Source organism: Peromyscus eremicus, chromosome 9, assembly GCF_949786415.1.
Source record: "Peromyscus eremicus chromosome 9, PerEre_H2_v1, whole genome shotgun sequence".
Lineage (NCBI taxonomy): Eukaryota > Metazoa > Chordata > Mammalia > Rodentia > Cricetidae > Peromyscus > Peromyscus eremicus.
Genome location: NC_081425.1, coordinates 68,957,508 through 68,979,512, shown reverse-complemented (window position 1 = coordinate 68,979,512; position 22,005 = coordinate 68,957,508). Strand labels below are relative to the sequence as shown.

Sequence of the window (22,005 nt, the reverse complement as noted above, 5' to 3'; positions counted from 1 at the left end):
GTAATTAAAATAACAGTAAATAACAATAAACAATTAATTGGTAATTAATACCTCTCAATATCACTGGACTCAATTCCCTGATAAAAAGACATCAGCTGACAGAATGAATGTAAAAACAGGATTCATCCTTCTGCTTCATACAAGAAACACACCTCAACATCAAAGACAGACATTAACTCAGATTAAAGGGTTTGAAAAAAATTTTCGAAGCAAATCAAGCCATCAATTAAGCTAGTGTGACCATTCTAATATTTTAACAAACTAGACTTCCAACCAAAATTAATCAACAGAGGTGGGGAAGGACACTTCATACTCATCAAAGGAAAAATCCACCAAGATGATATCTCAATGCTTACCATGCCATTCCCATTTCTATTGCTTCTCCTTAACTACATATTCCCTTTTGGATTTTTCTGGCATCTGTGGTTACTCCAAGCTATATATTTCCATTTGAAGATTTGGGGTTAGGAGCCTATATGATCCCCATTGGAGTTAGGAGTTCAGTGGCAGAACATGTGGCATTTTTTGGGGGGGGGGTTCTGTCAACTCATTATAAATAATCTTTTCTAGTTCCATCCATCTACCTGCAAAGTTTATAGTGCCATTTTTCTCTACATTGAAAAATATTCAATAATACATAGGTGCCACATTTTTATTTTCCATTCATCAGCTAAAGGACACTTAAGTTGTTTCAATTTCATAGTTACTGTAAATAGAGCAGTAATGTGGGGATTTAACAATGCAATTCCACATAGTTAAAAGGAGGTTTATTTGGGGGTAACTTACAGCCAGTAAAGGGGTTGGTTACAGGATCCAGGAGAGGTGAGGGGCAGTCCAACAGGTTCTCTGGAGAACTCTGACTTGGTCTGCAATCCAGCATCCAGGATTCAAGGAGCCAAGAGGGCTGGCCAGGATAGATCTTGGGTCTTAAGGGTTCCCATCTCAGCCACACCCCAGGGGCAGGTCATAGGTAGGTATAGCAGTTACTGGCTGCCTCACTGAGGCAGTGCTTCAAGGTCAAAGCTGGAAAAGCTACCCACTACAGAGCAGCGATATGTATAGCTAAGCAACTATCTGTGGAGTAGGATGTAGAGTTCTTTGGACATATACCAAAAAGTGGCATAACTGGGTTGTATGGTAGATTTATGTTTAGTTGGTCGAAGACTCCCCAAACCCACCTCCAAAGTAACTGTACCAATTTTTATTCCCTTCAACAGGGAATGCAGGCTCTTCCCCTCCCAACGCCCCCACCCCCAGCATTTATTGTCAGTTGTTTTATCCATTTTAGATACTCTAACTGGGGTGAGATGAAATCTCAAAGTTGTTTCAACTTGCATTTCCCTAATTGCTAAGGATGATGAACAATTTTGAGATATTTCTTGGCCATTTTAATTTCTTCTTTTGATAACTCCATCTAGACAGTCTTGTCTTCTGACCATCTGCATTTCCTTCACCATGAAGTGATGGAGTGAAAAGGTTGGTTTAGTGAGGCTTGTGGAGATGGCCTGAAGTCACTTTTGGTGGTGGTGTCAGTCCACTAGGGGGCACTGCAAGGTTCCTAGAAATTTCTGTTTCTTAAGTTGCCTAGAGGTTTGAAGAACTGAGAAGAGACATGAGGCAATCAAACCACAAAGCAAGGAGTAGGGGTCACTGTGTGGAGTTCACCGGATCTTTAGCTCTCAGTCATTCTATATAAAACCATAGATATCTAGAGCCTGTTCACTAGATCCCGTGTCAATAAATCTATTTGAAGAACAATTCTCGGAACAGATGTAAGCAAAATAGAATCTCATTGGGCATTATGCGGATGGACACTCAAGAGAAATCATCTCCACAGCCTTTTTTTTTAATTTTATGTTTAAAACTTCCCAAATTTAAAGAAATAGAAATTATTACAATAACCTTTAAATCATATATAATATATATGTATAATACATACACATACATACATAATATGTACTCTAAACTATTAAGAAGAGGAATAATTACTTGAGAAGAAAAAAATTGTGAAATATAGGTTTGAAAGAATAGAAGTTAGGGAGCATCACTGAACTTGAGCAGGTATTCACAGCCTGATCTGCATCAGCTGTGTTTTTCTGCACAGCACAGTGGAATATCTGGGCAGATGCCAAGAGATGGAAAATAAATCAGGGTGGAAGCATGGGGGGGTCATGTCTTATTTTTCTTATACCCAACAAAACTCTGTTGGGAACTTTCTACATACATGATGATCTTAATTGCAAAAAATTCTGTAGAGTGCCTTGCATGCTGATTTGTCAAATACTCTAATTTAAGAGTTCTGCCAGAAATTTCATGTTGGGTTTATTGATCACACAGAAGGGTGGGCACATGCCCAAAAGTAGATGGCCAACACAGAATGAATCCAATGATGTTATTGTCTCACATTGCTTAGTTTGAGCATTTTTTTTGTCTTATTGGTCTTTTGTCTGTGTTTGTATGTATTTTATGTTTTTATGAGATTTGTGTGTGTGTTCTTTGTTTTTTTTTTTTTAATTCTGCTTTGTTTGGATTTTGTTTGCCTTGTTGATTTCTAAAGAGAGATAAAAAGAAAGAGCATGGAGCTGGGTGGGTGAGAAGGTGTTTAGAAGTTCTTGTAGGTGATAGAGGAGAGGAGGCAAGGATCAGAATATATTGTATGAAAAAAATTCAAGACAAAAAAAGGTCAAAAAAATCTTGCTAGGATTCTGCATGGCTCTTCTAACCCACTGGAGTCATCAGTTTTCACACAAGTATTCTGCATTTATGAATTCCCCTCCCTCACTCATTTTTCCCAAACTCCCCTTATATGAAATGTTACATTAGAAATATAGTGTCCTGGGATCTGCATATTGTCCTCCACAGTTGTGGAGCAATTGCCATGCACAGTCATGAGGTGGAGGTGGGAGGGGTTTCTTGTTCAGATGAAAGAGGACACTCAGTGATTTGAAGAGAATCTGCTGTATGTAAGAACAAGTGTGTCTGCCCACAAGACTTAACACCTTCATAACTGGAGAGAAGACACCCCAGCAACTGGACAGGGACCATGGAGAGGAAACTGGGAGCTGTGCTGGGGATTCTGTGGGTGCGGATTTGCTGTGAGTTGTGCTCACCTAAGTTGCTTTAGGGATTCTCCAGAAATGTCAGTGGTAGAGGGGGAATGAGCCAACCCAAAACTCCTGTGCAGTCATCCTTGTCTCCTGGGATATTAGACAGGTGTAGGTGAAGACCTCTCACTGATTCTGGTTTGCTTTTGTTTCCCAACAGGGGTGAGAGGAGTTGAGGTGGAGCAGAGTCCTTCAGCCCTGAGTCTCCATGAGGGAACCAGTTCTGCTCTGAGATGCAATTTTTCTACCACCATGAGAAGTGTGCAGTGGTTATGGCAGAATCCCAGGGGCAGCTTCATCAATCTTTTTTACCTGAGTCCAGGAACAAAGGAGAATGGGAGGTTAAAGTGCACATTCAACTCCAAGGAGCGCTACAGCACCCTGCACATCAGAGATGCCCAGCTGGAGGACTCAGGCATCTACTTCTGTGCTGCAGAGGCACAGTGCTTCCAGCAAGCCTGAAGCCTGGCCCCAAACTGCAGCTGTGTGTGCAGCTACAGCCCTGACACAGGCAGACTCTGCAGCAGCTTTTGCACAGCTCTGGCTTCATCATATCTCCACCAATTACAAAGAAAATGTGAGGAAACAGAACAATACTGTTGTAGAAGTTCACACTTAAATTCAGTTGATATGATATTGACTTGTACAAGGATAAATGTTCGAGAAAAATAAAGAATTCTATAACACATGATGAATATTATAAAAAGGACAAATGTTCATAAACGTCAGCCTACATGACTAAAATCTACACTTTATCAAATGCTTGTGCTAATGTCATAAAATATAACCCCCCCTTACACACTCCACAATCAATTCTGTCTTTTCTCAACATTGGAAACTCTGTGCAACTATTTCCATCCTGTGTTTAAAGAGCATGAGACAACACTTCCAGCTATTCTGCTCAATATGAAATTGATAAAAGAATTAAATTTGAAGATCTAATAGATTAATTTGTAGAATGGCAAGGTAAATAAATCTTATTAACCTAGACACAATTTCAACAATTTCTTGATATTTTAAAATATATAATACATTATGCAACATAAAACAAATATTTCACATCAAAAATTATGAGAGCCAAAAGAGAAATGACAAACTAGAGAGAAGTATTTGCAATTTGTATTACAATAATACTTACAGCAATTGATTCTACAAAATATTTACATATCTGCAATGTAATATACAAAAGCAAAATTTTTCAGTAAAACACTGCTTTCAAAAGAAAAACTTGAAACCTCCTAAGGTCACTCAATAGGGGAATAATTAGTTATATAGTAATTAAATGTGATCCAAACAGTGCAGTTTCCCAAGCATCGGTGGATTATATTCCACAGTTGAAAAACTCTGATCTGCAATTTGTCTCTGTAAGGAACTGGAAAGCAGCCATGTTCCTTCATTCATGAATTGTCTGTCCATCGTGTTTTCACTTTGAAACAGCAGCTGAGTGGTTACAACAGTGACCGGACTGGCTAAAACATTTACTTTCTAGAGCTTCACAGATTCACTGATCCCTTCATTAAGCTTCATCCCCATTGCAACTACAGCTGTTTCAAATATAGATTATCTGAGCTTCTAGGATAATAAACATTTCCTAATTGTCAATAACATTTATGTGAGCATGGCTAGAAGTGTTGACACTAGAAGTGACAGAGTCTACAGTAGGAATTACTAATTCAGTCATCTCAGAGAATTCACAAATAACAACCACCATAATCCTAGATTCTTGATAGTGTGTGGTGTGGAATTAGGTGAGATTGGAACATATTAATTAGGCACAGAAAGAGTTATTTGTAAAAGGTTGTCTAATAGATGTTGATAGATGTTTTCCCTAATCTCATTCCTGATTTATCTGGACTTGAAAGCTTTTATCTAATGAACAAAGGAGGTTAAGGACTACAGAGAGCAGTTTTAAAAGCTTTCTAGACAAGATGTACAATAAACTTTAAAAAACAGTATAAATATTATTTTCTTCTATAAATCCTTAAAATCAAAATCAAAATTCAAGTTAAATCAAAATATAAGACACAAAAGAGTTGTATCAATTGAGAAAAACACCTTCCATTCTTCTACATTTGCCTCGACAGTCATCATGACTGGATCATCCTCTCCATCCCACATTTTCAGAAGGCCTGTGAGCTCTCACACCTGAGGTTGACAATGCCTGTTCTCTTTTTAAATCTGGTCCACAATAATATCTTCCCATTGTACAATAGCTTTTGTCCTGTTACAGTCATCAGTCATCATCTCCATTTCCTGTACTGATTCTTTTAGATTTCTTTCTCATTTCTAAACTTCAAGTTTCTCACTAGCTCCCATTAAGGTCTGAATTTCATCAGGATGTTGAACAAGTTCACAGATCTTTTTAGATAATTGAGATCAGTTGTCACCGTCTCCTCCTCTTCCTGATGAAGTGATTCCTTTTGTGAATCTTAAGCTGTTCAATAACTTCCTAATTTGCTGTTTCTGCCTCTTCTTTGAAACAGCCAGTTGATCATTGATTTTCTTCTCTTTATGTGACTCTTTTCCCACATTCTTTAACTTCCTGTCTTTTTATTCCAACTGGTTTTCATGTTGGAGAATTTCATCATGTAAAAACCAAGTATCACATCCACCTCTTGAGCCACCTCCAGCTCATTTTCCAGTCTCATTTCTTTTGTGTTTAGTTGATTTTCATGTTTGCTCGTCCTTCTCCAGCCTGTTGAACTTCTTCAAAGCCAGCTCTGCTTCTTATACTGTCACCTTCATCAGTGACTAATTCTGAAGAGAGGTACCATGTTTTCATCTTCATCTTTTATTTTATCTGCTTCCACCTTCACTGAGGCAATCTAAGAATTATCTGCCAACTCTTCTCCAGTGGCAGGCCATATGGATTGGATTTGAATAATTCATCCCAGTTTATATTAGGTGACATCTTGAATTCTTTCACTGTCTTTCACTCCTAAACCAAGCCTTGCAACCAGGGCCAGTCACTCATTTATAGCAACCATCACTCCTGGTTCAGCCCCAGTCCAACTTCTCTTTTCCTAGAGCCACCCTCACACACTCGGACTCCCACCAACTCTTCCTGAACAAGCCAAAGCACAGTGATTGCTAGGTGACACCATGCCTTGCCTTGATATTTTCCATATAAGTTACAACACTTTTCAGTTGCTAAGCTGATTTTAACTCAGTACAAACTCTGTTGTGTTTTATAATAATCTAGGCCACTTTTTCTGTATTTCTGGATTACATTATCGATTTATATATGGTGAACAATCCTTGGATCTCTGGGATGAAACCTACTTCATTACAGTAGATGATTCTTTTTTAATGTATCTTGTATTCAGTGTCAAGTATTTTTGAGAATTTTTCATCTATGTTCATAACAGATATTGATCTGTAATTTTCTGTCTTTGTCGCATCTTTGTGTGTTTAAATGTCAGAGTAACTAGGTTCACATAAAAAGAATTAGATAGTGGTCTTCTGCTTCTACTTTTTGGTATAACTTGGAGTTGGAGCTAGTAATGAGTTGTTCAGATTTCACAAGTTTGTGTATTTTCTGTTGTTTTTAATATGCATGGATACTATTTTTAATCTAATCTATTGCTCTCTTTCTTTTTATCAGGGAATTGAAACCATTAATATTCAGAGTAATCAATGAGCAGTGTTCATTGGTCCCTGTTATTTATTGCTGTGGTGTGTATTTCCATCCTTTTTTGATTTGCTGCTCTGGGATTATTTATTCTTTGTGCTTTTCTTGGGTGTGGTTAATCTCTTAATTTCTTTCTGTCATCTTCTATAGCGCTGGATTGGTAAGAAGGTACTCCTTAAATTTGGATTTACCTTGGAATGTTTTTGTTTCTTCATCAATTTTAATTGATGGTTTTCCTGGTTTTAGTAGTATGGGCTGGCATCTGTCTCTCAAAGTTCGTGTAACATCTGTCTAGGCTCTTCTGGCCTTTATAGTCTCCAGTGAAGTGTCAGTTATTACTTAGTCTTTTTCCTTTCAATTTTTAATATTCTTTCTTTGTTCTGTAAGGTCAATGTTTTGATTATAATGAGTCAACAGGGAATTTCTTTTTTGGTCCAGTCTATTTGGAGTTCTGAATGCTTTTTGTACCTTGATAGGTACCCTCTTATTTATGTTAGAGAAATTTTCTTCTATGATTTTGTTGAAAATATTTATGTACCTATGTCTTGGGTTTCTTCTCTTTCCTCTTTCTATGCTGTTTGTAGATTCAGTCTTTTCATGGTGTCTCTGATTTCCTGGATATTTCATCCTAGGATTTTTGTAAATTTAAGATTTTGTTTGACTGAGGTGTCCATTTCTTTTACCTTGTCTTCAGTGCCTGAGATTCCCTCTTCTATGTCTTCTGCTCTGTTTTTGAAGCTTACCTCTGAGGCTTTGGTTTGATGTCCTAAATTTTTCATTTCCACTTTTACCTCACTTAGTGTTTTCTTTAGTGATTCTATTTCTACTTGCATATCTTAAACTTTTTTCTTCATTTTACTCCACTGTTTGTGGATTCAAAGATTTCACTAAGGGATTTATTCATATCCTCTTTATGGTCCTTGGGCAAATTCATTACATGTATTTTTGATGACTTGTCTTGTGGCTCAACTCTATTGCATTTCCAGGGTCAATTGTAGTAGGGTTACTGGATTCGGGTGGAGATATACTGTCTTGGCTATTAATGATTGTGTTTTTGTGCAGGTGTTTGGAGTTGGCATGCTGTTGTTTCTATGTTTTGATACTGATATTGCCTTTGTTTAGTGGGTGTTTCCTTTCTCAGTTTCTGTTGAAATTTCTTGGTCTTAGTGAATTATTGTTGTTATTGGCTGCCTAGAAGGGGGGTGTTTCTGTGGGCCAACATGTGACAGAAAGGAATAGACGTGGCCTAGAATAAAAGGCTGAGAGAGACTTCAGTAACAAGCTAAAGAGATCCTGTTCATACCTAGAGGTGAGATCGACAGGGAGTTTGGATGAAGTAGGTTGCAGTAAGGTAAAGAATTATGTGGAGAGATGGGGATGGAAGGGGTGGGACCCTGGATCTGAACCCAGAGTTGCAGTGTCCAGTGAATGAAATTCAGTAAGGGAACTGTGAGCAGGTTGTTACCAGGCTGGTAATGAGAATGGAGAGACTGTAATGAAGGACAGGAAGGATAGAGTGAATAACCTATATAACTGGCCATGAGTCCCTTCCAGTGTGGTCACTAAGGTAGAAACTGTTTTATGTATTGGAGGGTGACATGAAGGAAAGGGGATGGACTAGAGGGGATGCTGAGTGGATCCACAGAAAGGATGGAAGCTGAGTCCTCCAAAGGGTTAGGTGGAGTCCCTGGGGAATGGAAGCAGAGAGGAAGGACAGGACCCTACTATAGTCTCCAACAGGGTTGGGAAGACACTGGGAAAACTGCAATGTAGGACAGCAAGGAAAATGAAGATGAACTGCCTGCTGCCCAGGCAGGTGTGGCCATCAGGCTCCCAGGTAGAGTGTCTCTACTGTCATGTGACACAAAGCAATGGTGGTGAGTTAGAAAAGGAAATGCAGCAAAGATATGCTGAGTCCTCAGTGAATGGAGGAAGAATGAGAGGACAGGCAAGTGGTCTCTTACAGGACTGGCTATGGTACCAGGGAAGCTGAAACAGAGGACAGGAAGGACAGTGAAGATGGCCTTCAGCTTCCCAAGCCTGTGAGTAGACTGGGTTCCCAGTTTCACAGTGTTTGTGGTTATTCACATTTGACAGGAAGGAAAGACAATGGGCTAGAGCAGGGGGTGCTGGGAGGGTCCACAGGAAAGAGGAAAGATGGGTTTGTTGCAAGGTTTGGCAGATTCTCCAGGGAATCCACCACTGCTCTTCTATCAGTGATTCAGTGTAGATGCTGTAGGGGTGAGTGAGTGAAATGGATGGTGCCATCCTCAAATGAAATGATTTCTGAGAACGTTCCTAAGAGTCGTTATGTGTAGTTGTGATTGCAGACCAACTTCTATAGAGGGTAAGATGCATACATGAAAACATCATATCTGTGTTCTCAACAGGAACTCATTGAAATAGAAAAAACATTGTCCTCTTTCAACTGAAAGTCCAAGAGAGACCTGAAAAAGACTTTTCTCACACACTGTAACTTTCACAGACAAATATTGGCCTAAGTATCTGTCTTTAAGAAAAGGGGGAGTTCATGATGAATGATCTGAACATTCTGTGATATGTAAGTGGATTAGTAAATATAATTCTAGACAGAATGTGTTTTACACACACACACACACACAAACAAACACACATGCTTCTATATGAGCACATCATATAAATTCCATTTATTTATGAAAACACCACATATATACATGTATATGTGAAGCATTTTACATGTGTTACATTAGATTTAAATATAAAATATAGTCTCACTAGTGTGTACAAATACCATTCTTGATCTCTCAGCACTAGAATACACTTGATATAACATTTTGCTGTTTTCTGTCTCAGAGTCCTTCACAGGTTAGAGAACACTTAAGCAGAGGCCTCACTGGTTAAGGGTGCAACCACAAGGTGGTAGCAGACCTCAGCTGCTAGGGAGTGTGCAGAGGACTCACTTCCTTGTGCTGATTGTGCAGGCTTAGGGCAGAAGCACAGCCTTTTTCACAGTGGCTGAGAGGATGATTCAAGAGCAGAATTGTTACTGAGAAAGAACAACACCCTGGTTGCTATAGCTGACCTGTTAGTCATCCCCTGGATCTTAATTTAGTTGGAAGAACAATGAAGACATTTATTCCTACTTTATTCATGTTCTTCTGGCTGCAGCTGGATGGTGAGTTAAAATTTTAGATCTACAGAATATTCCTTGGACATTTCTGAGACATCGAGGAGGAACTCTATTTTATTCAGATTTTCTCTAGTTACTGTAGAAAAAGAGAATCCTGGATAGTGATGACCTGAGCTTTTCTCTTTTCACTCCATCTTTCTGCATAGGGGTGAGCCAAGGTGAGCAGGTGGAGCAGCATCCTTCCACCCTGAGAGTCCAGGAGGGAGACAGTGCTGTCATCAACTGCACTTACACAGACAATGCCTCGTTCTACTTCCCTTGGTATAAGCAAGGACCTGGAGAGCATCCTCAGCTCATTATTGACATTCGTTCACCTGTGGAAAGAAAGCAGGAGCAAAGATTGATCGTTTTACAGGATAAGAAAGCCAAACACTTCTCCCTGCACATCACAGACACCCGGCCTGGAGACTCTGCCATGTACTTCTGTGCTGCAAGTGCACACTGCTCCACAGGCACCTGCAGCCTGTCCTCAAACCTGCCACAGGGCCTGGAGCACAGTCCACATCCTGTGTCTCAGGTCTTCCAGTACATTTGCTATTTGTTAGTTGGCAAGTGCCAACTGTAGTGTAGACATTAAAAACACAAAGTTTCAAGTCACTCAAAACAATTTAGGTCAGTTTTTCCATTTTTAAAAATTGAAATACAGTTTTATCATCCCCTTTCCCTGGCTGCAGCACATTGTGAATGTCATAGAGAACCAGAACTCACTGTGCTTCAGAGAAGAAAAGGCTATGGCATGCTCAGCCCCAGGTGGGACATCTACATCACACACCCTCATTCCCAGGTCAGAGGTCACTGAGGTAGAGGAGGTGGAAAGACTGTAAGAACCATAGGTGGGGAATGACTACAAGGAGACAGTGTTTTTTGGACTCAGCAGGGCAGCTGCACACATGGACTCACAGAGTTTGACAGTACACATGAGACTTGCAAAGGATCAGGCCAGATGCAATTCCAGCAAGCAGAGGGAAGGTGGGCGTTCCCGTCCTTAGCTACAGAGGTAGGAGCAGTTCACAGCTGATGGGAGAGAGAAACAAGTTTCTTTAAAGATGCAGGCCCTGGTACATAGACCACCCTCCACTGAAGGCCACAAATCCAATATTATACGGGCAGGACAAACTGTAACTCAAGCATTGAGGTGTTTGCTTTAAAAGGAGGGGGACTGGGTTGGTAGGGAAGAGTGGATGGATCTAGCAGGAGTATAGGGAGAAGGTGAATGCAAACAAAATTCATTGCATGACATTCCCCAAGAACTAGTAAATTGAGAAAATATAGATAAATTTTATCAGTGGGTAGGTGTGCGTGTGTGTATATATGTATGTGTATTATTTTATACGTATTCAGCGCACAAAATACTATAACATACACATAGTTCAGTAACACTGGTAATTTCAGACATCCCCTGGGGACTTGAGACCTGCCTCTTTTGTGTGAGGTTTCAGGTTTACTCACAGTGTGTTGTGCAGACATCTGTGGTGCAGTTTGAAGGGAAATCAGCAGAGGGCGCTGTCTCTTCAGATGTGGTTAATGTCTGCAGACAGGTGGTGGCTTCACATGACAGACTGTCACTGTGCAGAAGGAGGTCCTTGTTTATGAGTGAGGAGTTTCAATAAGGTCCTGCAGGAGACTTGCCCTGTGAGTTTGATGCACTCAAGAACCAAGTGTCATTTTCTCCTATGAACATGCTTCCTGACACCTGCTCAGTTCTGCTGCTCCTCTTCATGCTCAGTAAGTTACATTTACCCTAAGTGTGGATGTTGTCATTTTCTTACAAATGAAGAAGTCTTTGCCTTCCTCCTCACACAGAAAAGTGACTCCTTATTTATTTATTTATTTATTCATTCATTCATTCATTCATTCATTCATTTATTTTTTATTTATTTATTCATTTATTTTCAGGGATGAGCAATGGAGACTCAGTGACCCAGACAGAAGGCCTGGTCACTGTCACAGAGGGGTTGCCTGTGATGATGAACTGCACCTATCAGACTACTTACTCAAATCCTTTCCTTTGGTGGTATGTTCAATATCTCAACAAAGCCCCTCAGCTACTCCTGAAGAGTGCCACAGACAACCAGAGGACAGAGCACCAAGGGTTCCAGGCCATTCTCCATAAGAGCAGCAGCTCCTTCCACCTGCAGAAGTCCTCAGTGCAGCTGGCAGACTCTGCCCTGTACTACTGTGCTCTGAGGGACACAGTGAGAGAGACTGCAGGGGAAGCTGCACACAAACCCAGGGTGCAGGAGGCTGAGGGGAGTGGCCTGTGAGGGAGGCTGTGTGTCTTCTCTAGTGGGGTTTACCCAGACTGCTGAAACACAGCAGCACATCTCAGGTCAAATTCCTAGAAACCCAGGAATCTGTGGATACTCTGACAGGATAGGATGGAAGTCACTGCTAGAGACAACCCAGGCTTTGATCCACAGAAATACTGTTCTCTCCCTAAGTGAGGACCTCTCAGAGAAAAACATCTCCAGGAAAAGCTGGACATGGGATTTATCTCTACCAAGAAGTCTTACAAAATTTAATGATTTAATTGTCCAGCAATCTTCTGATCTTACCCCACAAATTTATGACCAAATTAAGAATATAGGCTTTAGGATTTAAAAATCTACTCCAGTCTTACTCTGTAAGCTATTTAGATTCTTCCTCTCCTTGGTCCGTGTTACAGAGAGTTCAGTCCGACTTCCGGCCTCAGTTACTGTTTTATTGCTGTGAAGAGACACCATGACCAAGACAACTTACAGAAGGAAGCAGTTAATTGAGGACTTGATTACAATTTCAGAGGGTGAGCCTTGATGATTGTGGTGGCATGCATAGTAGCAGGCAGTAGCCATTCCCTGGCGTAGTAGCTGAGAGCTTCATCTGAACACCAACAAGAGGCAGAGAGAGTGAGAGACTGGGCCTGGCTTGGGATTTGAAATCCCAAAGCCCACCACCCGTGACACCCCTCCTCTGATAAGGCCATGCCTACTGATCCTTCCTAAACAGTCCACCATCTTGGAACCAAACATTCAGATTTTTGAGCCTATGGGGCCATTCTCATTGAAACCTTCTCACTCCCCAACAGCATTCAATTAGTGAAGCTGCTCAGGAAACAAAGCTGTTGGAACTCTCAAGATGACGCCTGAGAAGCAGCTCCTTCTCTTTCCTACACACTGTGTAGGAGTCAGGCTGCCCGCTCTCATAGGTCATTGCAGTTTGCCTAAATCCTGAGGATGTGGTGTAGTCAGTCACTAAGGATTACAGCTAAATTCTCAGATAACTCTTCTGAAATATGGGGAAGGAACAAAAGTTTTGTTCCATTTCATTTCTGGAAACAAATTACTTAAAGTAAAATGCTCTAGTATTCATATTTATCTCTCTGTAATGGAAGGAAAATCTGAAATCAATGACTATCTTGTCCCTCAAGAAAGACTCATAATTGTGTACAAAAAAAAGAACAGAAAAGAAGTACATGCTACCTTACTGGCTAAAAAGCAAAATAGAACGTCAAATTTCATTTCTAAACTTCAAAAACTACTTAAATGGCACAGAATAGAATAGACTCTCTCATAAGAGACCTTGTCAACCTAAAATGAATGCTAAATCTAATAAAAACCCCAGTGCCTGGCATGGGAATCTGTGGGAGCCCACAACTGACTCAGTCTCCCAGTTTGAATCTGAAGTCTATTATGAGTCAATAGATTTCAAGCTTGTTTGCTCCAAGGCTGTGAGAAAGTTCTGATTATCCCACTAGAGGGAACAAACTAGCTAGCTAGATGCAGGCTGCTGATGCCAGCCAGAGGTATATCGAGATAGAAAATGAAACTGCCTGCTCCTTGACTCAAGGCAGGATAGATAGTGGTTGAATGCCTGTGCTGTGCATTGTTCTACCTCCATCCTTCAAAACTGTGTATAAGCTGGCTGTGAAATAAACTTGGGGCTGTATGGCATTGACTGGCAGACCTCTCAACTCTTTTCTGTCTTCTTCATTTTCTCTTCAATCCACACACCTCTACCCAGCTACCCAGTTGACTGTCGGCAGGCCCTGACAGGAATCTTCCCTTCAAGTTGTTCTCTGGGGCTTCAAGTGTCTCTTCCAAAAGAGATGGGCTATTGCCATTGGCTTTGATTGCCCTGATTGTATGTAGCAACCCTTTACTAATGATACCACATAACTGAGACTTAGGACTTGGAGGAATTTAGCTAGGATAGACCTGAAGACTCCTTCCTGAGGATGAGTTTTCAAGTATATGCAAGATTCCAAGGGAGAACAGCAATACATATTCCTAACAAGCTGTACAAATGCTACGAACAAAAAAAATGACCATCATGGCAAGAACACCCACAAGGATGCAATAGTAAAACTTTCATCTTGGTGCAAACTAAAAATATATGTCTCATTGAATTTAAGACATGTTCAAAGGAAGGAATTTAAGCCCAATACTGTAATCCTAGTTAAACTACCCATGGCTGGACAGGTCATAGACACTAGAGGAGAACCTACTACAGCCACCCTCCTAAATCAATACAGCTTCTAACAGTACTCTAAATATTGATAACTACACACAGAGATAAGTGTAGTTCTCACACCTCATCACAGAAGGTTCATTTTGAAGCTTATAGAGGCCACGGTAGTGTTTGACAACTGGTCACAATGCAGAGAATAAGTGCTGTGATATTTCTAGTTTCAATTAAGACATCTACAATGCAGTTCCGACAACTAAGGCTCACGGAACACCACAGATATATAGCAGGAGAGATTTTTAAGAACCAAAGGACCAGGACACCAGCTGAGAGAGTGACATGAGGGAGAATACTTATTCATTGCTGATGTGAATGCAAACAGGTATAAACAATGTGGAAATCAGAATGGAGGTTCCTCCAAATGCTGACCATAAATCTGCCACACTAGCTATATCACTCCCGAGGAATTAACCAAAAGAATCTACATCTTTCCAAAGAGATACTTGCTCCCATCTGTTACTGGTCCTGCCTCAACTTGATATGCCCAACTTGGTTGACTCCACATGGGAGGCCTTACCCTCTCTGAGGGGTGGATGGAGGGGGAATGTAGGGAATAATCCAGAAGAGGGGAGGGAGGGGGGAATGTGGTTGGTAGATAAAATGAAAAAAAAACTTTTAAATAAAAAAAGAAAGGGGGAAAAAGGAGATACTTGCTCTTTCAAGTTCATTGCAGCTCTATTCATAATCACTAGGAATTAGAAACACTCTAGATGTCCATCAGCTGATGGGAGAAATATGAAAATGTGGTACATTTTCACAGTGAGTAATTATTCATCTGAAAATAAGAAAAATAAAGTTATGAAATTTTCAGGTAGGTGGTTGGAACTGGAAACAGTCATCCTGAGCAAGATAACCCAGATCCAATAAATAAAGAAGCATAGTGTTTTCTCAAATATGTGGATGCTAGCTTTTAATATGTGTGCTTTATTTGGAATATCCATATGTGTTAGGTGTCAATAAGAGGCCATGAGGGAGAAAGGGATCTTCAGAGGAAGAGGAACAGAAAAAAACTGCCATAAATGAGAAAATGGAACAGACAGGATTAATAGAGCTGGGGATGAGAGGACAGGGTAGAGGGAGGAATGTGGGGAGGGATAACTAGCATTAAAGGTATTTTGAACAAATCGGTATGGAAAAATCTGTGATAGAAACTTCCTGAAACACATGCTCCAAACAAAGGTGAGCCAAATTATAATCTGTGAGGATAGACACACACTTAGAAGGCTGTTTGACATGATTATTAGCAAAATAACAATAGTAGTTTCCCTCGTGCCTAAGGCCTCTTGAACCATGGGATTTTTGGCCATGTTACAGTACTCGGCGTGAATTCCCTACTGTTGAGGAGGCTTTAAATCCAATCAGAATGCACTGTTATTCTAGGGCAGTCAGGCCACAATTACACCACTGAGCACATACTACCTGGAAGTTCAGTATTGTAGCATGCAGGATCCAGCTCTGGTTAATACCCTTTGGACCTTTCTTCTCCAGCAGTCTGCTGAGGACCTTCCAATGCTATAAAAGCTAACCAGCAAGGAGGACTTTCCTCAGTAAGTTCCAGGTTGACTTACTATGTTATGCAACAGTAGAATGTGGAGGCTTTAGACTTAGAATCTCACCATCTAGTTATAGTGGGCAGCCAAGAAGCATGACAGTAACCCGTGTTGTTTTGTATACCTCTATGGCTTCCCTGAACAAAAACTCCCATGCCTGATACTGAGATTGTTGTTTAATAAGTTCATCTAATTTCTCCAAAGCTAGATTTATGCACATAAAATCATACTATGAGTATTAATGTGATAAATAATTATACTAAGATATTATTTTAGAACATGGAGTTGATAAATTATTCATACTGGAAAAATATTTAATGAGGGGATAATGAAGCACATGCTCCAGAGTCCCTTATCCAAACAGACTCAAGGTCTAAGTAGAGCCCTATGGCATGATCACATGGTCCACAGTTTTAAATTATGTTCAAAAAAGTGATTATAAAGTTATCATAAACATCTTTTGGATCTGGCTAGAATGAATGATTGAGTTGGACTTATTCATGTTTGCTACTTTCATTCATTGTAAATAGTTGATGTCATTAAGATTTCACAGCCTTTTCTAATGGTGTTTTCCATTATGTCTATTTTCCATTATGTCTATTTGCTTCTTGTTTTTTTTTTTAACTCAAAGTAATGTTGATTTATTTCCAGTTATTTTTCAATGTTGGAATCTGTAACTCCCCTCCCTATATTACTGAATATAGTCTGCTTCCAATGTTTACTGCTCACTGCTACCACACTGTGCACTCTGATCTGTCTGAAGAGGATTCTGTCATTTGTGTTCTTCCTTTGCCACAAAACTGTTTCATTTAATGCTAACTGTTAAGGTACTCAATGACTTCATTTTGATTGACAACATACAGAGAGAGAGAGAGAGAGAGAGAGAGAGAGAGAGAGAGAGAGAGAGAGAGAGAGAGAGAGAATTGTGGTAGTGGAATTGGAATGCAATGATCATAACTCCTGGCCCCTGGTGTCCGTGCATGGCATAGTCTCCTCAGTGGGCAGGACCTAGAATATGTCAGGTGACACTTTTAAATTATGTTGTATTTTATAAGAAAAGCCAAGGGCCTGAAGAGGAACCGAGTCTCTTATCAGTTCGATGTATGTTGAATTTGACTTTGAGTTCATCAAAGTGAAGATTGTCTGTGGCAGATTTGCTGGCTTTTTTAAATGTACATTTATAATGCTTATTTGGGTTTGTACTTCTTAATTTAATCATGTGGTAACACATCTGCAATATCCCTAGCAACATCTATCACATCTTTTTCTTGGGCATTTTGATGGCATTGTGTAGAAATCTGGTAAGTATGCAGTGTTCTGATTCCTATGTCCCTGCTACTTGTTTTGAAATGTGTAAAATGCTGTAATTTTCTCAGTCTAAAATATCTTATTCTCCCATTTTGGTTCATAATTTTATATTTTTCTTTTCTAAAAATTCATGAGTTTCTTCTTAGAAAGCATTAAGCTTCCTTTGTGCATGATGAAAGCCTTGGAATCACACTCAGAAGTCAGCAAAGACAAAAGGAAGTCTACTGCAGCTGTGAACTTGTTATTTTTCAAATGGGCCTCTAGAGGATGCTCCTTTCTAAAAGGTAAATGGTGTTTTCACAGATTAGAATAAACTCACAGAAACCTTCCTTCTCCCCCTACCCTGCCTCACCCCTCTCTGCTTAGAGCCTCTTCTGTCCCCTTTGACATTTTACTAACTGTGTTCTACTACCCCACCGCTTTCTCTTAAGCTCTCTCTTCTGGCCCTTGTGGCCATGTTCTAGTTTCCTGGCTTCTGCAAGGGGAGGGGGGCTTAGTGGGTTCTGGGAGGGGTTGTAGGGGGAACAGGATGGTGGTGGATACTATCGGAATACATTATGTTCATGTATGAAGTTACTAGATAGTTACTTGGTTTTAAACCCCCTCCAATGCTTCAGTAGGTGTTCTGACAGAACATATTTTATGCAGATGTTAGAGACAGGCCAACGGAAAGATAGTGTCTCTTCTGGATTGTCTCCCCACTGTCCCTAGGTTGAAGGTATCTAAACCTGCTAGAGCTTGGAGCAATTTCTCTGTCTACCTCTCTGACTCTTCAGGCTGTATTTGCTTGCTGGGAATCTTCAGGAAAAAGTGAGCTGCTTCCTGTACACCTTGGTGACCTTCCTGTGCATCCTGAGGCTCAGAGTAGCCCAACTGCCCACTGTCACTCTGCTTTAGGGTCTCATCCATAGAAAATGCACTGTGCTGTTTCACTGTGAACAGAGACCCTCCTTTAGGCTGAGATCCTTACACAGAACTGATGCTGCAGGAGAATGCAGAGCCCGGACAGGGCCCCAGCCTGATGCAGCTTCAGTAGCTGCCCTGGCCCTGAGGGGCAGCTGCTCATTCCTTGTCCCTCCGTGTCCTTTCTTGCACATGTAATACCCTCACCTTGGTCTCCAGCACCTCCTGAAGCTCACACCAGGAAGCCAGCCTGCCTCAGGCTTGGAGGGCTTTCAGACTGAGTGCAGGAAGGATGGAATCTCCTTCCACTTGAGAATCCTCTGACAGGGGGACTGAGGGAGTTGGGTGCTCCTGTGCTCTGAGTCACAAGTATGGAGCTGAACACAAACAACTTGAGATTTGCAGAGTGAAAAACCAGGGTCCCAGCCTCAGACACTTTTAGGCAGGTGGCATGTTCCATAAAGGCAACAGTAAAGAGAAAGTGGAATCTTGAGAAATGCTTCATTCCTATGGGATAGATCTTAGTTGCCAATTATTTGTTTCTCATTTTGCAAATAAATGATCTGGTTTCTCCTTTAGTAGAATTGTGACTCAGGAAAAAAAAAATGTCCTTCATAGCATTTTTCACCTGAGTCAAAATTTCAATGAAATTATCCTACAGTATTTGAAGTCATTAGCTGGTCTACTACTGTTCGAGAGAATAATGGGCTGAAATGGAGTAAGATTGGGTGTGTGTTATGGAATATTTGATCATTCTATGTGAAGATGTGTCTCAGTCCTTCCTTGCCTGTCTAAGGCATCTTCTGATTGGTTTAATAAAGAGCTGAATGGCCAATAGCTAGGGGAGGATAGGCAGGACTTCCAGGCAGAGATAGGAACTCTGGGAAGAATCTGATGCAGGGGATTAGAAGTGAGACACAAAGAAAGTCAGACATACAGTATGGAGAAGAGGTAATGAGCTACAAGGCAGACAGTAGATTAATATAAATGGATTAATTTAAGTTTTAGGAGATAGATGGGAATAAGCCTAACATTAGGCCATGCTTTCATACTTAAAGAAGTCTCTGTCATTATTCAGAAGCTGGTGGTACAAAGAAAGCAAGGCTATTGCTGTGTGTTATTTTTGAGGCAGTTGTTTATTTCTTATTACTAGTCTTATTTCTCGAGCAGCCGTCTTTATGGGGAAAACTTCAAAATACATTCCTGTATTGTTATGCCCTCAAGCATATTGTCCCCTTCATTCACCATGCGCAATAGCACACCAGGGCTGCTGCCCTGTCACTATGGATGCAGGACTCCCACATTAGCTTCCCCAATCCACTTCCTTCTTACGTGGTCATATTTTAAACAATATGTACAACAAACCCTGACTGTGGCAGGAGTGTTCCAATTTTTAAAATGCATTATAAACCTATGAAACCACTACATTACTCTCGTTATGTTCCCATTTTTTTCTTTTACTGCCGTGATTTCACTTAAATATTTCACAGATGAAGATTCTTTTTAAAAATGTGTGTGAGAGTGGGTCTGGCACATGTCTGCAGGTTTTGAGGAGAACATAGAGAGCATCATGTCCCCTGGAGCTTGAGATACACACTCTGTGAGCCACCTCATGTAGATGCTGCGGAGGGAACTAAGGCCTCCTGGAAAGGCAAGAACCCTTATCTGCTGAGCCATCCTTCAGGCCCCAGTAAAGTGTCCTTAGTTAGAACATGCATCTGTTTCCTGAATTAAACTTTTAGTGTGCTGTGTCTCTGAGTGTGCCAGACAGTGTGGGGCTGAGGCTTGTTCTCTTTGGGAGGGGCTGGTCCTCTCCTGCTTCCAAGATCCCTAACTCCTTACAACCCCAGGGTCATCTCAAAAGTCCTGCCCCCCACTGTGCTCCACCCAGACTCTCAGGCAGGTCTGGTCTGGGAGGAGCTTCAGGCTCAGAAAGCTGGGAGGGAACTCTGCAGTGTCTGGCCTGGCAGGGTTCCTGGGTGGGGCTGACTGGTGGCAGGAGGAGGGACCTTCAACAGCCATCCTGACACCACAGTCCGGGGCTTGGTTCCTTGCTTCTGTCTCCAGCAGCCAGACAAGCACCATGAAGAGGCTGCTGTGCTCTCTGCTGGGGCTGCTGTGCACCCAGGTTTGCTGTGAGTCTGGCTGTCCACATTCAGGGACAGAGAGGATTCTGTCAGCACATGGAGGGTGGGGAAGCAGCTCAGGAGTCCTGCAGAACTCCCACCTTCTCAGAAGACATGGGGTGTTCAGGGTTCTGTGGATGCTCAGTGACCCCATCTGTGTCTCTTTCTCTGTTTCTAACCAGGGGTGAAAGGTCAACAAGTGAAGCAGAGTCCTGTGTCCTTGGTTCTGCAGGAGGGAGAGCATGCAGAGCTGCAGTGCAACTTTTCCATCTCTGCAACCCAAATGCAGTGGTTTTATCAAAGTCCTGGGGGACACCTCATCAGCCTGTTTACCAATCCTTCTGGAACAAAGCAGATTGGAAGACTGATGTCTACAACAGTAGCTAGAGAATATCGCAGCTCATTGTACATTTCCTCCTCCAAGACCACAGACTCAGGCACTTATTTCTGTGCTATGAGTGCACAGTGCTCCTCACACACCTGCAGCCAGTACACAAACCTTCAGTCAGAGACAGCCCCTGCTCCCACTGTTAGGAGTTCCACAAGAAGACCAAGCTACACAACTGTAACATAGATGCAAAGGGCCTAGGTCAGTCCCATGCAGGATTCTTGGTTGTTGGTTCAGTCTCTGTGATCCCTTATCATCCCAGGTTTGTAAGAGGAATTGCTAGACAGTTTTATTAATAAAAAAAACCCAGAGCCAGATATTAGGATGGAAACTGAGAGATCAGAGGAATAGGACAAGCCACAGCCAACCTCACCTTACCAACTCCTCAGCTCCCAGAGAAAACTACTTCCTGTATACCCATTCCTATATCCTTTCTGTGCCTGCCATCTTACTTCCTCTCTCCACCCAGCTACATCACTTTTCTCTTTCTGCCCAGCTCTATCACTTCCTGTCTGTCTGTCCAGACCTCCAGGCCTCTATGGTTAAGTAGTGTTGGAATTTAAAAGCATGTGCCATCACACCTGGCTCTGTTCCCAGTGTGGCCTTGAACACACAAAGATCTAGATGAATCTTTGCCTCTTGAATGCTAGGATTAAAGGTGTGTGCTACCATTGCATGACTTCTATGTTTAGTATAGTGGCTGGCTTTTCCCTCTGATCCTCAGATAAGCTTTATTGGGGTACACAGATAAAATACCACCACATTTCCTCTTTTTTTGTCTAATATGAAAAAGTTATAACTAATATAAAAACTATATACAATAAGTAAAATAACTATATATAATATATACAGGCAATAAATACAACAAAAATGTCTAGTCCATTTGCATTTGACAAATTCAGTGAAAATATGTCATCATATATCTTATCTTTATGAATCCAGGAAAGTTACTTAGCTTCTCTGAGTCTGTGGATTGTAGCATAGTCATCCTTTACTCTACAGCTAATATGCACTTACAATGGGTACATATTATGTTTGTCTTTCTGGGTTTGGATTACCTCACTCAGGATGATCTTTTCTAGTCCCATCCATTTGCCAGCACATTTCACGATGTCATTGTTTTTAGCAGATGAGTTATACTCCATAATGTAAATAACAAAAGTTGGTTATTTAAAAGTTGTATTATGGTTTATACTGTGATCTTAATGAGATCATGGAGATGAACCATAAAGGAAAGATTATGGCTAAATAACGCTGTTTGTCTGTGTCAGGGTGACAACGGGTCAGCTGTGATAGTGAATTTTTGTCGACTTGATGCAAACT

General features: G+C 41.0%; 3 gene segments (V, D, J or C); all 3 read left to right on the top strand.

Moving 5' to 3' along the window:
• The first annotated feature begins 3,043 nt into the window (after positions 1–3,043).
• On the top strand, positions 3,044–3,566 carry LOC131918997 (T cell receptor alpha variable 22-like). The segment is given in 2 exon segments: positions 3,044–3,095; positions 3,265–3,566. Coding segments are annotated over 2 exon segments (354 nt in total).
• Positions 3,567–9,837: 6,271 nt separating this feature from the next.
• LOC131918996 (T cell receptor alpha variable 13-1-like) lies at positions 9,838–10,469 on the top strand. The segment is given in 2 exon segments: positions 9,838–9,889; positions 10,051–10,469. Coding segments are annotated over 2 exon segments (471 nt in total).
• A 1,108-nt stretch (positions 10,470–11,577) lies between these two features.
• Positions 11,578–12,168, top strand: LOC131918995 (T-cell receptor alpha chain V region CTL-F3-like). The segment is given in 2 exon segments: positions 11,578–11,629; positions 11,801–12,168. Coding segments are annotated over 2 exon segments (420 nt in total).
• The last annotated feature ends 9,837 nt before the right edge of the window (positions 12,169–22,005 follow it).